Source organism: Anas acuta, chromosome Z (genome assembly GCF_963932015.1).
Source record: "Anas acuta chromosome Z, bAnaAcu1.1, whole genome shotgun sequence".
Classification (NCBI taxonomy): Eukaryota; Metazoa; Chordata; class Aves; order Anseriformes; family Anatidae; genus Anas; species Anas acuta.
Genome location: NC_089017.1, coordinates 45,640,151 through 45,653,853, shown reverse-complemented (window position 1 = coordinate 45,653,853; position 13,703 = coordinate 45,640,151). Strand labels below are relative to the sequence as shown.

The 13,703-nt window shown below is 41.5% G+C and overlaps 1 protein-coding gene across 1 annotated transcript in view; it reads left to right on the top strand.

Moving 5' to 3' along the window:
• LMNB1 (lamin B1) overlaps positions 1-13,278 on the top strand; it is a 28,639-nt gene extending 15,361 nt beyond the window's left edge. The window contains exons 6-11 of the mRNA XM_068666788.1: positions 1,289-1,509; positions 2,434-2,659; positions 10,528-10,632; positions 11,117-11,236; positions 11,937-12,038; positions 12,350-13,278. Coding sequence (XP_068522889.1) covers positions 1,289-1,509; positions 2,434-2,659; positions 10,528-10,632; positions 11,117-11,236; positions 11,937-12,038; positions 12,350-12,391 — 816 coding nt within the window. The 3' untranslated portion in view covers positions 12,392-13,278. The remainder of the gene's footprint in view (positions 1-1,288; positions 1,510-2,433; positions 2,660-10,527; positions 10,633-11,116; positions 11,237-11,936; positions 12,039-12,349) is intronic.
• The last annotated feature ends 425 nt before the right edge of the window (positions 13,279-13,703 follow it).

Sequence of the window (13,703 nt, the reverse complement as noted above, 5' to 3'; positions counted from 1 at the left end):
CTGGTGGCTCAGTCAATGTGTTTCTGAGGGGATTTTTTTTTTTACTTCTTTCTTAGTTAAATACCAATGTTCTATTGCCTACATTGAGTGGCAGCTAGGTTCAGAAAACTTCCTTCTGAATTTGCAGGGTTATTTCCTGTGAATTTCAAGACTATCAAAATTGCCCTCTGCATGTTTGACTATAACTGTCCCCCTAAAAAAGATTTTGTTGTTGTGCTTGTTCTAGGGCCAGCGGTGTCAACAAGTACAAGTTTCTTTTAAGTTTGCTAGCACTGATTTCAGCTAGCTTTCTTCTCTTGGAAGAAAACTCTTACCACTGATGGTAGTTTGGATTCCCAGCATTGAACACTGTAGCTGTTTCCACTAGGGTCTTCTGTGTGTCACTCGACTCCTTTTCATAAACTCAGTATCAAGTCTTAAGACGGGTAACTAATTACAATGGTACTCTGCATCAGCCTTGCAGGCTGCCTGTTTTCATTGTCTCTGGACTATGATGACTTCCTGAGCAGCATGCCTGCATAGCAGACATGGTTACTTAACACCAGGCATGGCGATTCTGGGGCATTGTTTTTTGTCTGTCCTTTAATTAAAAGATTTTCAGAGACTATTAAACAGAGAAAACATGCTTGGGGAAAGTAAATCTTAAAGATGTCATTATTCAGTTATTCTTTGGTAAGCATTCCATTCTGTGTGTACAATATTAAATTTTATTTGCTTGATGTGATTTTTTTCAAGTATGTAACAAATTCTCTTTCCTTGTGGACCAATAACCACTAATTTCAGCAAGTAGGCAGACAGGTTTTCTCATTCACTGAGAACAAACCCTATTCCTTTAGAGAAACTTTCTTGTAGAATTTTGAATTGGCAGCAGTAGGCTGAAGCACAGAACAGACATCTGAAACAACACTTACTTATCACAGGATCAGAAGTTCACTGAGCTGCATTTTCATTCTGTGTTGTCTTGCCCAGCATGTCTTAAACTGATCTAAAGAGTCAGATTCCTTTTCTCAACTGAGTAAGTTCAGCTGTGGCAACATTTTCAGATTTCAGAGAAATTAAGTAGGTAGCTCTCTTCCAGAGTAGGTTGCAAACTTCACTGGGACTTAAGGTGTTACCTTTTTAGAAGGAAACATGGAGAACAGGAGGAAGAATATGGGTGAGTTTGAATTCTGCAAGGGGGTGAAAATGCTTAACCTATTTTTGAGTTTGAGGTTACCTGTAAAGTAGAATGCTTGGAGACTTGGTCTTTAGACCACTGATGTTTTGATGTTTTTTCACTGCTTTCTAGTCTAGAGTATGGCAAGATAAAGTACAAGAGCTTGAGGACACCTTGGTCAGGGAACGGGAAAACTGCCGCAAGATGCTATCTGAGAGAGAGGGGGAAATGGCAGAAATAAGAAGTCAGATGCAGCAGCAGTTGAATGACTATGAACAGCTTCTGGATGTTAAACTGGCACTTGATATGGAAATCAATGCGTACCGGAAACTGCTGGAAGGTGAAGAGGAGAGGTATGAAAGAACATGACAACAGATGTTGGTGTCTCTATATGCTTCACTTCTATTAAAAGGCACATCTGGGAATGCATTAATGAAGTGTCTACTATACACTTAAGTCTTTGTGAGAGCAACCTGCTTGAGTATCAGACCAACAGTTCTCCCAGGGAACAGATATCATTCCACCATGAAGAGTTATCCCTGAGGAAATAGTGAATTGTCATTTGTCAGTCTATTTGGCACCACTGTTAATACTGTTTTTCAGGGGTAATTACAGCATTATTTGTGAGCCACTTGTGAGATGTTGCTAAAATAGTTTTAGTACAGTAATAGCTATTATGATTACTCAGCTTATCAAACAGATATGCTTTTCACATGTGATCCCAGGCTTCAGCAATGCTGAGCAATATTTTTCTTGGCAAGCCACAGCTGTCATTTGAAATTTTTTTGGTATTTCAGTGTTTTTGACTGACATATTACTCATATGGGCTGATACCTCTCAAATGTGGGGATAAAATACAAAATACAAAGACTTGTGCCATTGGCTTTTTGCATAAATTTCATACAAAAGCCCCTGTAAGACTTTTTCTTTTTTTGTGGTGATGTTAGTTTCTTTGTTTTCTTTTTTGACTTGTTCCAGATACCTAGGAATATAGTCACTAGCAAAGGCATAAAGATACTTAGTAATGTTAACATAATCCTTCAGTATTCTGTGTTCCCACAGCATTAATCACCCACTTGAACAACATTTTATTTAATTTGTTAAAGTACCTATAGCTTCAATTTTTGCTGTAATGTTGTTTGTTTATAGTATTCCTGTACCTTTATCTATATAAATCTTTGGGAAGAGGAGGGGATAGGAAAAAATTATATAATTCAAGGTTTAAAAAAAAAATGTAAAAAGTGTGGTTTGTGTGTGTCTTGTGTCCTTTGATTTAGGCTCAAACTTACTCCAAGTCCGTCCTCTCGAGTGACAGTTTCACGAGCTTCATCAAGCCGTAGTGTACGTACAACCAAAAGAAAGAGGAGGAGGATTGATGTGGAGGAATCTGAAGCCAGCAGTAGTGTCAGCATCTCCCACTCAGCTTCTGCCACTGGAAATGTCTCCATTGAGGAGATAGATGTTGATGGAAAATTTATCCGCTTGAAGAACACCTCTGAACAGGTTAGAAAATGCACATGATGTGACTTTACAGTGGGCTGACAACTAGCGGTGGAAGGCATCCTCCGCAATGGTCAGATCCCAGGCTTCATGTTAATTCTGGAGCTAAATTGGGCTGTATAAGAGTTGTCATGAAGAAATCAGTCTATCACAAGATGAGCTTTCATACAGTGTTCTGGGTTGATAATGGTTGGTTTTAATGATTTAGTTTTCTTGCTAACTATACCCTAGGTATCCCACCCACCTGAGTGTTGTATTACACTTCAGAGTTTACCTTGCCAAGCGTGATCTGGCTTTACCGTTAACATTGTCACTGATAGCCTAATGTCTGCTTACACCATTTCCTGTCTTAAAAATCTCTTCTGAAGTTTGTCTCTGCTTTAAAACGCCCCAGAAGAAATAGATACTGATGGAAAATTAAGGTCTTAATGTAATTGTCAGTGTCCCTTCTATTTCCATAGAGCTTCTTTAAATCATAATTTTCCTTACTCCTTGGTTGCATCCACAGTTCCTAGAAGTAGGAGCCCTCATTGCCTGTGCCAAAGCTTCCAGATTATTTTTCTCTGAGTATTTTGAAGTATTTATCAGTTGGAGAAGCAAGACTATATCTATTTATCAAAGGGTATTTCATTTAAGGATATGTGTTGTTACTCATGTTTTGATCCAAAGGATGTTAACTGTTACATTCAATAATTTGCTCCCTCCCAAGACGCATAAAAACTCTACAAATGATCACTTGTAGATATGATAAGGCTGGACAATGGAGTACAGGGAAGAAAACCTTTGGTATCCCTTTGGGCAGAGGGAGGTTCTCTCCCTCCCTTAGTTTGGGAGAAGAAAAAATGAACATTGGTTCAGTAGGGTGCTGGAATTAAGAGACCTGATTTCTTGTAACCTCAGTTTCAGAGAAGTCTAATTCTTGTTTTCCCGTGTGCTGTCTGCACCTAAACTGTGTTCAGAATTGCTAACTGTTCTTTGTTTTCAGTGTTGCACAGGCTTTGTCTAATGTAGTCAGATCTTTTAGCTTTACCAAAAAGGGAGCTTATCTTGATGTTTTAAATGGCAAAGATTAATCTGGTTGCCAGCATCTAAGTTTTCCCTCTAATTAATGAAGATACTCCCCCTGGTGTTATAAATGAACTCTCAACTCAATCTGAATTTAGTAATATTTATAAAAGGCAAGTAAACAGTGCTGTGTGCACAGGGAGTCTGTGCTCTACCAACACACACACACGAACATCAGACTTTCTAAATACACAGAACATTGCTTTTACATACTAAACCCGAGTACGCCTATACATATATACAATCAGAAAATGTAACAAACAATCCTTTAAGTCTATCACTATTAATGTGCATTACTGGGGGAGCATAGTTGGAGTTGGTAATCCTGGTTGAAGTGCTCCCCTATCTTCCATGACTTCAGTCTCCATTTTCCATTCCTTTTCTTGATTACAAACACCAGAAACTTCCAGGGCAGGAGCAATATGTCTTGCTTTAAGTTGTCAAGCAACTCGGCCTTCAGGCCTTATGTATCCTATTCTTCCTGGATTGAAAAAAAACACATATCCATCTCCTTTTCAAGACCAATAGGGCCTAGGTCAGAAGGCACATGCAGGTATTTAGGGGGCGTAACAGCAAAGGCCCTTGATGGCTGTAGCAGCAGAGGGGCCCATGGTGTAGCAGTCAGATCGGTAAACGAGCCCACAACTCCCTCACTGTCTGGCAAACCACACGTTTCTGACTGTGGTCCCACATGGCTCTTTAAGGCCTCAGAGACTGCTAGCTAGGTGCCGCCGAGCAATCGCACTGTAACCTTGTCATTTTTAGTTGCAGCATCCCACACCTTGACCTCAATTTGGTTTCATGTTTCAGGCTCATAAACTGTCCGATTGTTAATAAGGAGAACAAGCTGTAAGGTTACCAGGACAGTCTTTGTTTCTAAGGACATATGATTCCCCATAATGTGCAGCTGCTTACCAGCAAGGGGCAGCTGTGTGCGTGGCTCCACTTCTCCCAGCTTGAGCTTCTTCCCAGCTCCGGTGTACCATTTCCAGTGACTTTCTGTATGAGCTTCTTTGAGTGGTTTGCTGAGTTTGGCTGAACCTTCATGAGGTGATCAATGTTCCCATCCTGGTTCCTGTTCTACTAGCCTGTCCCCATTCATTCCTTTTTTCTACTTCTTTATTGATGACATAACTTCATTATATCGTGTTGCCTTTTTTTTTTTTTTTTTTACCTTGAGGGCAGGCTCCCCTCTTATACCCTTCTCTCCACAGCAGTTCTTTTCAAAAACAACTTTTCACTGGTCAAACAACTTTGCATATAACAGCAACAGCAAACAACAGCAACTTCCATGCCTTAACGGTTGGAGAACAAGCAACCCTAGATGGCAGGGCATCTCCTGAATCACCCTTCTTTGTTCCCTCCAAACTCTTTACATTCCTTATAGCCTCATTGTTAAGCGTCTGATGTTGTCATCAACTATGGGGCTTGTGGACCACCATGGCCACACTCCCACATTGCCCCCTTCTTTATTAACATTGACTGTCTTCTTGACACGAGTTATTACTCCATATATCACAATTCTTCCTCTTCTTTTGAATGTCATTAATTCGTGTTTTGGCTTTGAATTTGGCCAAGGCCAATTGAACCATAAGAGAGACTCTATCTTCTTGAGGACTTTCTGCTGGGTTTGTGGTAAACTGCATTCCTTGGATTATTGTTTTCCATACAAGGAGTGTAGTACAGGGAATAAAGCATGGGAATGTTAATAGTCCTCCACAGACCAGTTCATCACATTTAATGCCTTCGCAATATTCTCTGATACTATCTTATCTCTACTGGAAGTGGCACTCCCCCTGTGGGGTTTTGAGGTCCCCAAATAAAAGTTTTAATATACATACAGTTAACATCCAAAAGGTAGCCATGCCCCGATATACTTCAAGTTCTTTTAAGCTTTACTTTCAAATCTCCAGGAGTAGACTCAACCTCCCAAGTTCCTTTTATGGGTCACTTCTCTCCTGACCCATCCTGGAACCTTCAAATAAGTTCCGAATCCCTGGAACCCTCCAAGAGTCTCTGAATCGCTGGCTGTGCCTGTATCTGGAGGTTTCTTGCAAGTGGTTAACCCACCCATGAGTTCCTAGACCAATTGCTTCGGTCCTTCACCGGCCAAGTCCCTCACGGGAGATAAGAACCGCAGTTAGAAGACCTCTGCACTCGCTTCAGAATGAAGTTCCGTCTCAGCCACACCCTCACACACAGTCACACAGCCAAATCCCACACAACCGAATGGTACACTCACAAATCCTCTTCATTCGGGTCTTTGCACGCGGAATTACGGGTCACAGAGTGAGAGCTCTTGGTTCTTTACTTGCCTCTTGCCTCACAGTGTCAATACATGAATTAATCTTAATTACCTGTCTGGGATAAGACTTACAGGCTGGGTGTGCTCAAAGGACAAAGCCTTAACATTTAGCTGTCTAGACCAAGATAGTTGTCTAGATGTCTTTAATTTACCTGAATTTAGCCTGCTTCTAATGAATCAGGACCAGTTGTTTTTTACCTTTCTGAGTTTTTCTAGTAATCCCCCGTGTCTGTGTGTAATGCAGATTTCCCTCCTATTGTGGGTCACATCTAACCACATATTCATTGCTCCATGAGTGGGCCATTGGTTCAGTTATACATGTAAGTAGCCACAGATAGGATTCATGGTTATTGTACTTTGGCAGCAGTATAGCAGTAGTCTGTAGCGCAGGGTTATAAGCTGTACTTAGAGATGCTCAGAAGTGTTGGACTGAGCAATGTACATATCTAAGTAGATAGAAAATATACCATACTCATTTAGAGAGGATTTTATATATTTGTATTGCAATGACCAACTGAATGTCAGAAACCATTAAGGTAAATAAGATTATTTTTAAATGATTAACTTTCCAGATTCCACTGTTTAATGTTTGGAAGGTGTCTGTTGGTTGGGAGAGGGGAGAATTTAAGATATCTATACCCATTTTGAAATTGTCATTCTGCAGTGATGACCTGTATATGTTTTCCTATTTGATTTGCCAATGCTTATTATTCCTTTCAATTATTTTTTATCCAACAAAAAAGTACATAGTGAGAGGTGTGCATATTTAGAAACATCTTTTTAAGAAGACTAAAAGGAATTATTTGTTTTTCAGAAAATCATTTTCTTATTATTGTCTTGTCTTAAACTGTAGTATTTATTTAGACCAAGCTGTAAAAAAAAAAGTAAAACATTAATTTGAAAAAAATGTAACATAAGAATTAAAAAGCAGACTGTATTGAGCTTTCTCTTGAAATAAGATGTAATATCAATTTGACTAAAACTAGCTATTTACATGCTGAAGGTAGAATCATAGAATCATAGAATATCCTGAGTTGGAAGGGACCCTTAAGGATCATCAAGTCCAACTCTTGACAGCACACAGGTCTACCCAAAAGTTCAGACCATGTGACTAAGTGCACAGTCCAATCTCTTCTTAAATTCAGTCAGGCTCGGTGCAGTGACCACTTCCCTGGGGAGCCTGTTCCAGTGTGCAACCACTCTCTCTGTGAAGAACCCCTTCCTGATGTCCAGCCTAAACTTCCCCTGCCTCAGCTTAACTCCATTCCCGCGGGTCCTGTCGCTGGTGTTAATGGAGAAAAGGTCTCCTGCCTCTCGACACCCCCTTACGAGGAAGTTGTAGACTGCGATGAGGTCTCCCCTTAGCCTCCTCTTCTCCAGGCTGAACAGGCCCAGTGCCCTCAGCCGTTCCTCGTACGTCTTCCCCTCCAGGCCTTTCACCATCTTCGTAGCCCTCCTCTGGACACTCTCCAACAGTTTCATGTCCTTTTAATACTGTGGTGCCCAGAACTGCACACAGTACTCGAGGTGAGGCCGCACCAGCGCAGAGTAGAGCGGGACAATCACCTCCCTCGACCTACTAGCGATGCCGTGCTTGATGCACCCCAGGACACGGTTGGCCCTCCTGGCTGCCAGGGCACACTGCCGGCTCATATTCAACTTGTTGTCTACCACGACCCCCAGATCCCTCTCTTCTAGGCTGCTCTCCAGCGTCTCATCGCCCAGTCTGTACGTGCAGCCAGGGTTTCCCCGTCCCAGGTGCAGGACCCGGCACTTGCTCTTATTGAACTTCATGCGGTTGGTGATCGCCCAGCTCTCCAACCTATCCAGATCCCTCTGCAAGGCCTTTCAACCCTCAACAGAGTCCACAACTCCTCCAAGTTTGGTGTCATCAGCTAAATTGATAGTAAATGTTTTCACTGAAAATTCTATGTATGTATTTGTGGCATAATGACCACATGGACACCAGGGCTCTGTTAGGGTCAGTAACTGCTAACATAACTTTATCTCTCTCTTACTGAGGGTATAACTTCATCTACCTTATTGAGGACAGGTTACCTGCTTACACCATCTGCCCCACAGCAGTACTTTCCCATTAACTATTCATTGTTCAACCACTTTGCCTGGGAACCAGCCACCACCCAGCAACTTACATGCCTTAGCAGCTGGAGAACAAGCAATCTGAGATGGCATGGTGTCTCCTGAATCACCCTTCTTTGTTCCCTCTAAACTCTTTACATTCCTGATGGCCTCACCCTTAAGAGTGTGATGTTACCACCAGCCATGGGGCTTGTCGACCCCTATGGCCACACTCCCACGTCTCCCTCTTCTTTATTAACATAAAAAGCATGATTAATGCAAATTAAAACACGGAAAAACTACCAGAAAAACTACTTTTTTTCTGGTATTGAGCCCACTCGAGGCAGCCGCCAGGGCCCAGCAGCCCTCATGAGGGAGGCTGACAAGGCGTAGGCAGAGCCAGCAACAACCCCTCCCTGGCCGTTCAGAAGCTGCCCCTAGGGAGCGCAGTGACCAGGACGGGCAAACAGGGCTGAGGGGGTGGTGTCTGGACCAAGGATTTGGGTATTCCGATCTTGGGCAGCCCTTTGAGAAGCTGGCTGTGTGGGCTGCTGACCGACTTCAACTCAGCATCACCAGCTGGATAGATGAGGGGAGAGCAGTAGATGTCATCTACCTTGACTTTAGCAAGGCTTTTGGTGCTGTCTCCCTTGACATCCTGATAGCAAAGCTGAGAAAGTGTGGGATAGAGGAGTGGACAGTAAGGTGGGCTGAGAACTCAATGACTGGCTGAGCTCAGAGGGTGGTGATCGGAGGAGCAGAGTCTGACTGGAGGCCTGTGACTAGTGGTGTTCTCCAGGGGTTGGTGCTGGGTCCGGTCTTGTTCAACATCTTTATCGACAACCTTCATGAGGGAACACTGTCTGCCCTCAGCAAGTACGCTGATGACACAAAGCTGGGAGGAGTGGCTGACATGCCAGAAGGCTGTGCTGCCATTCAGCGAGACCTGGACAGGCTGGAGAGATGGGCGGGAAGTAACCAAATGAGATTTAAGAAGAGCAAGTGTAGAGTCCTGCACCTGGGAAGGAACAACCACATCTATCAGTACAGGCTGGGGGATGACCTGCTGGAGAGGAGCTCTGAGAAGGAGGATCTGGGGGTCCTGGTGGATGACAGGTTGACCATGAGCCAGCAGCGTGCCCTGGTGGCCAAGAGGGCCAATGGGATCCTGGTGTGCATAAAAAGGAGCATGGCCAGCAGGTCAAGGGAGGTGATCATTGCCCTGGCCAGGCCTCTTCCCTGGTCAGGCCTCACCTGGAGTACTGTGTCCAGTTCCGGTACAAAAAAGACAGGGATCTCTGGGAAAGAGTCCAGCAGAGGGCCACAAAGATGATACGGGGCCTGGAGCATCTTCCCTGTGAGGAAAGGCTGAGAGACCTGGGTCTTTTCAGCCTGGAGAAAAGAAGACTGAGAGGGGATCTCCTCAAAGTGTATAAATACCCGAGGTGTAGGAGATAGAGGGATTTGGCCAGCCTCTTTTCAGTGGTTTGTGGGGACAGGACAAGGGGTAATGGCCACGAGACGGAGCACAGGAAGTTCCACACTAACCTGCGAAAGAACTTCTTCACAGTGTGGGTGACAGAGCACTGGGGCAGGCTGCGCAGGGAGGTTGTGGAGTCTCCTTCTCTGGAGATATTCAAGGCCCATCTGGAAGCCAACTTGGGCAGCCTGCTCTAAGGAACCTGCTTTGTCAGGGGGGCTGGACCCGATGATCTTTTGAGGTCCCTTCCAACCCCTTCAATTCTATGATTCAATTCTATTTCCAGCGACTTTCAGTATGAGCTCCTTTTAGCAGTTTGCTCAAAACTCATCTTAAGAGTCTGATGTTATCAGCAGCCATGGGGCTTATTGACCCCCATGGCCACACTCCCACATCTCCCCCTTTTTTATTAACATAAAAAAGGGTGATTAACACAAATTAAGAAAGCAGAATTAACACAAATTAAAACAGAGGGGAAAAGTACCAGGCTTACTAATTCTATCTATACTATTCTATAAACTTGGTAACCACATCCCTTGGAGAGGCAGGCACTGACTGCTGCCCAGCTTGGGGGCGCTGGCTGCCCTTCCAGCTCCTGGAGTCCTTGTCTGTGTGTCCTGCATATGCCAGCGGGACCCTCCCTACATTGTTTTTTGTTTGAGCTGGAGACCAAACCATGGAGGAGAGTGCTGTGATCATGTTAAGGCAGATGATGAGACGTCTGGAGGGACCCATCATGCTGACGCCCATCTAGGACGGGTTCCTGTTGAAGCACAAGCACAACCTCGGCCCCGGGTTATTAGCGAGTAGGGCCCTTCCCAATGATTGGTGCTTTAATTTTTTACCATGACTTGTGCCACATGTATTGTGTCTTTATATGTAGAATACCCAATGTGTAATAGAATGACTGCTGATGGAAACATTTTTTCTTCTTTTTGTTAGGATCAACCTATGGGAGGTTGGGAGATGATCAGAAAAATTGGAGACACATCTGCTCGTTACAGATATACCTCAAGATATGTACTGAAGGCAGGGCAAACTGTTACAGTAAGTTGTCAAGCTTCAGCTGTTCATCTGAAACAGGCTTGAGGCCAATTTGTGTATATCGGTCGGTATATATATCAGTATATCAGTATGGAGGTTTTAATTTTGCTCGTACGATACACATGTTCAGAAAAAAATAACTTCCATTTATATTTGGCATTTTTTGTATCAATTGCTGGGAAAAATAACTCCTTGGTGAAGAGAACTGTATTTTTCAGAAACATGCGTTCTTTATGGAACAATAATTCTGACCATAAATAAAGGCATTTACATATTCAGAAGTCTGTATTAAAAATAAAAGAATATTTTACATTTAAAAAACAAAACAAAACACAAAACAACAACTTGGAAGTGACTAGGCAGAGACTTGTATTTTTTTAACTGGAGGATATTCATTGGCGTTACCTAAATGGAATTCATTAACTCAGTAACATGGAAATGCAGTACATAAGACTAACAGATAATGTTCATTTGTGACCTTTAACAGATTTGGGCTGCAAATGCTGGAGTAACTGCTAGCCCACCTACTCACCTCATCTGGAGGAACCAGAATTCTTGGGGCACTGGTGAAGATGTGAAAGTTGTACTGAAAAATTCTCAGGGAGAGGTAAAGTACCTCAGATATATTTAAGCTTTTTTGACTGTTTAGCCATCCCAGTATCTACCCCTATAAAGATGAAGGTAGAACCACTGTAAGAACTTTGCACTTCAATGCACGAGTGTCTAGTAAGATTTTCTGCTGCTGCTTTTCAACCCAGCATACTGTACCTGTCTTAAAATTAATTGCAGTATAGGAATGTGATGTTTGGAAGATTGTAGATTCTTTTATTTCCTCTCTGCCCCCTCCCTGTATGGAGTAGTAGAATGACTTGTTCAGATGTTGCCCAGATGCCAAGAATCAGGCAATGCCTTAAAATGTATTTTGAGTTAAAAGATACTAGTAAGCTTTTCTCCTCGTTTAAATTTGTTTTTCGTTAAAACTGTGTTCATGGGGAGTTGGTAAGATTAATTTTGGGTAGATAAGTCACTATGAGCTGTAGCAGTTGAAGTAAATTACAATATATTTTTTTTGTAACAAATTTTGGAAGAACTTGACAAGTGTCTTGTTAGAAAGACTTCTTAATCCTTCAGAGAGTTAAAATCGAAGTGCTAGGAATGCTGTTTATATACTCTTCGTGTACTGCTCTGCATAGACAAACTGTACAAGTAGCTTTCCAACCAGATGGCTTTCCAGTTTCTCAAAATACAAGTAGATTGGCATCAGATCTTTAGGAGAGTCAAGTCTTTAAAATGTAACTCTGTTGCAGGAGGTTGCTCAGAGAAGCACTGTCTTTAAAACAACTATACATGAGGGGGAAGAGGAGAATGAAGATGAAGAAGAAATAATTGTTGAGGAAGAAGACCAGCAGGTACATGTTAACTGTTGTCCTACAGAGGTTATTTAGATAGTAAAAATCAGGTACATGAGGAATGGATTTTTGCAGTTATGTCTGTGTGGTGGGTGTTCTTTTGTTTTGATAAATTTTTAAATTTAAATTTTGTTAATTGTAACATATGAAAGAGGTTGTATTACAGCTTTATGGCATTCTGACTCTTGGCTAGACGATACCAGGCTAATATATTTTTAATATATTAAAAATATGCAGTATATTATTTTGAGTTGCTAATCCTTTTACTAATGGATTTTTTTTCCAAACCTGTCTTCTTCTGTTGACAACAGGGAGGCCCAACAGCATCTAACAAAAATTGTATGGTCATGTAAACTCCTCCGGCCAGCCAGGTTCTTCAAATAATGGTAATTCTTGTCTACAGAACAGAGCCTTCTCAGAAGCACAACATATTTTTGTATTTCCTTTATGTGAATTTTTAATCTGAGAGTGATGGCCTTAATTTCCTTTGTCACTGAAAAGGAAGTTGTGTAATAGAAACTATCTGTAACTTTCTTGCAGGATGTGAATTGTTGATTCTGAACAATGTACTGTTTGAAAAATGAAACTCCTACCCAGTTTTATATGCCAGGTTTTTTTGTAATAGAAACCTTGCTGGAAGGGTAATACACCACTGCTTATTGGGGATTGATATTCTTAGACTGTACACCTCTAGCCATGTACTGTTGACCTCTATATTTAGGTGCTGTTGGGGAAGGGAAAGGTGTTTTCGATACTATGAACTCTTTTTTTTACTGAAGACTTGGTCTTTTTCTACAGCACAATCAAGGTTATGAAAGTTTCTTATAGAAAAGAACAGCTTTTTGTTGTTGTTGTTGCTTGTTTTTTAAAAAAGTTTAAAGAAAGCATAGATCATGTGAGCACTCAGCTGATGAAGGATGCAGTACAATTTTCCATTGGTACTCTTTTATTTGCTTAGATTTCTTATTCTGAAGGGGGATACATGTTATATGCATTAGTTGTGTTGTTAAGATAGTGTAACCAGCTTAAATTTGCTTACGTGATTTTTTTAACAAAAGTAGGTTTTAATATGGAATGCCTTGCTTGTTTATAGTTTTTAGGAACAAAACCAAATCTTTTAGAGATGTAGTCTACATTTGTATGGAAAACAATTGTAATTTTGTCATTGTTGAAAGTTTTTGTCCTTTTTGCCTTTACTTGATGTCGAAAGCTTTGAATAAAAAGTATCTCTGTATAGACACTTCTGATAAAGCTTTTGGGATTTGTTTTGTGATAGAACTCGGCTGAAGTTGAATGATTTCTGAATATTTAGAAATTGATAAGCTTTGAAGCTGGAAAAACTTCTCTGTGAATGGAATAGTGGCACTTGACTTGTAAAGATTTCTTTTAAAATAATGGGTAATATAGCTTGACATGTGGAAAATGAATTATTTAGAGCTTTATTCAGACTGCATTTTATGCAGTTATCTTCTTAATCTGGAAGTATTTTTGAAAGCATGGATAGAATCATTGTAGTCATTGGAGCTTTTTTTCTATCATTAGTTCTGTGACAGACTTGACTTTTTTTTTTAACATGTCTTCCATGTTAGATCCATTTCCTATTCTGGTGAACTACATAATGGCATTTCAAATCTGTGGCAGTACAAGGTGATGAAGGCGGACAAG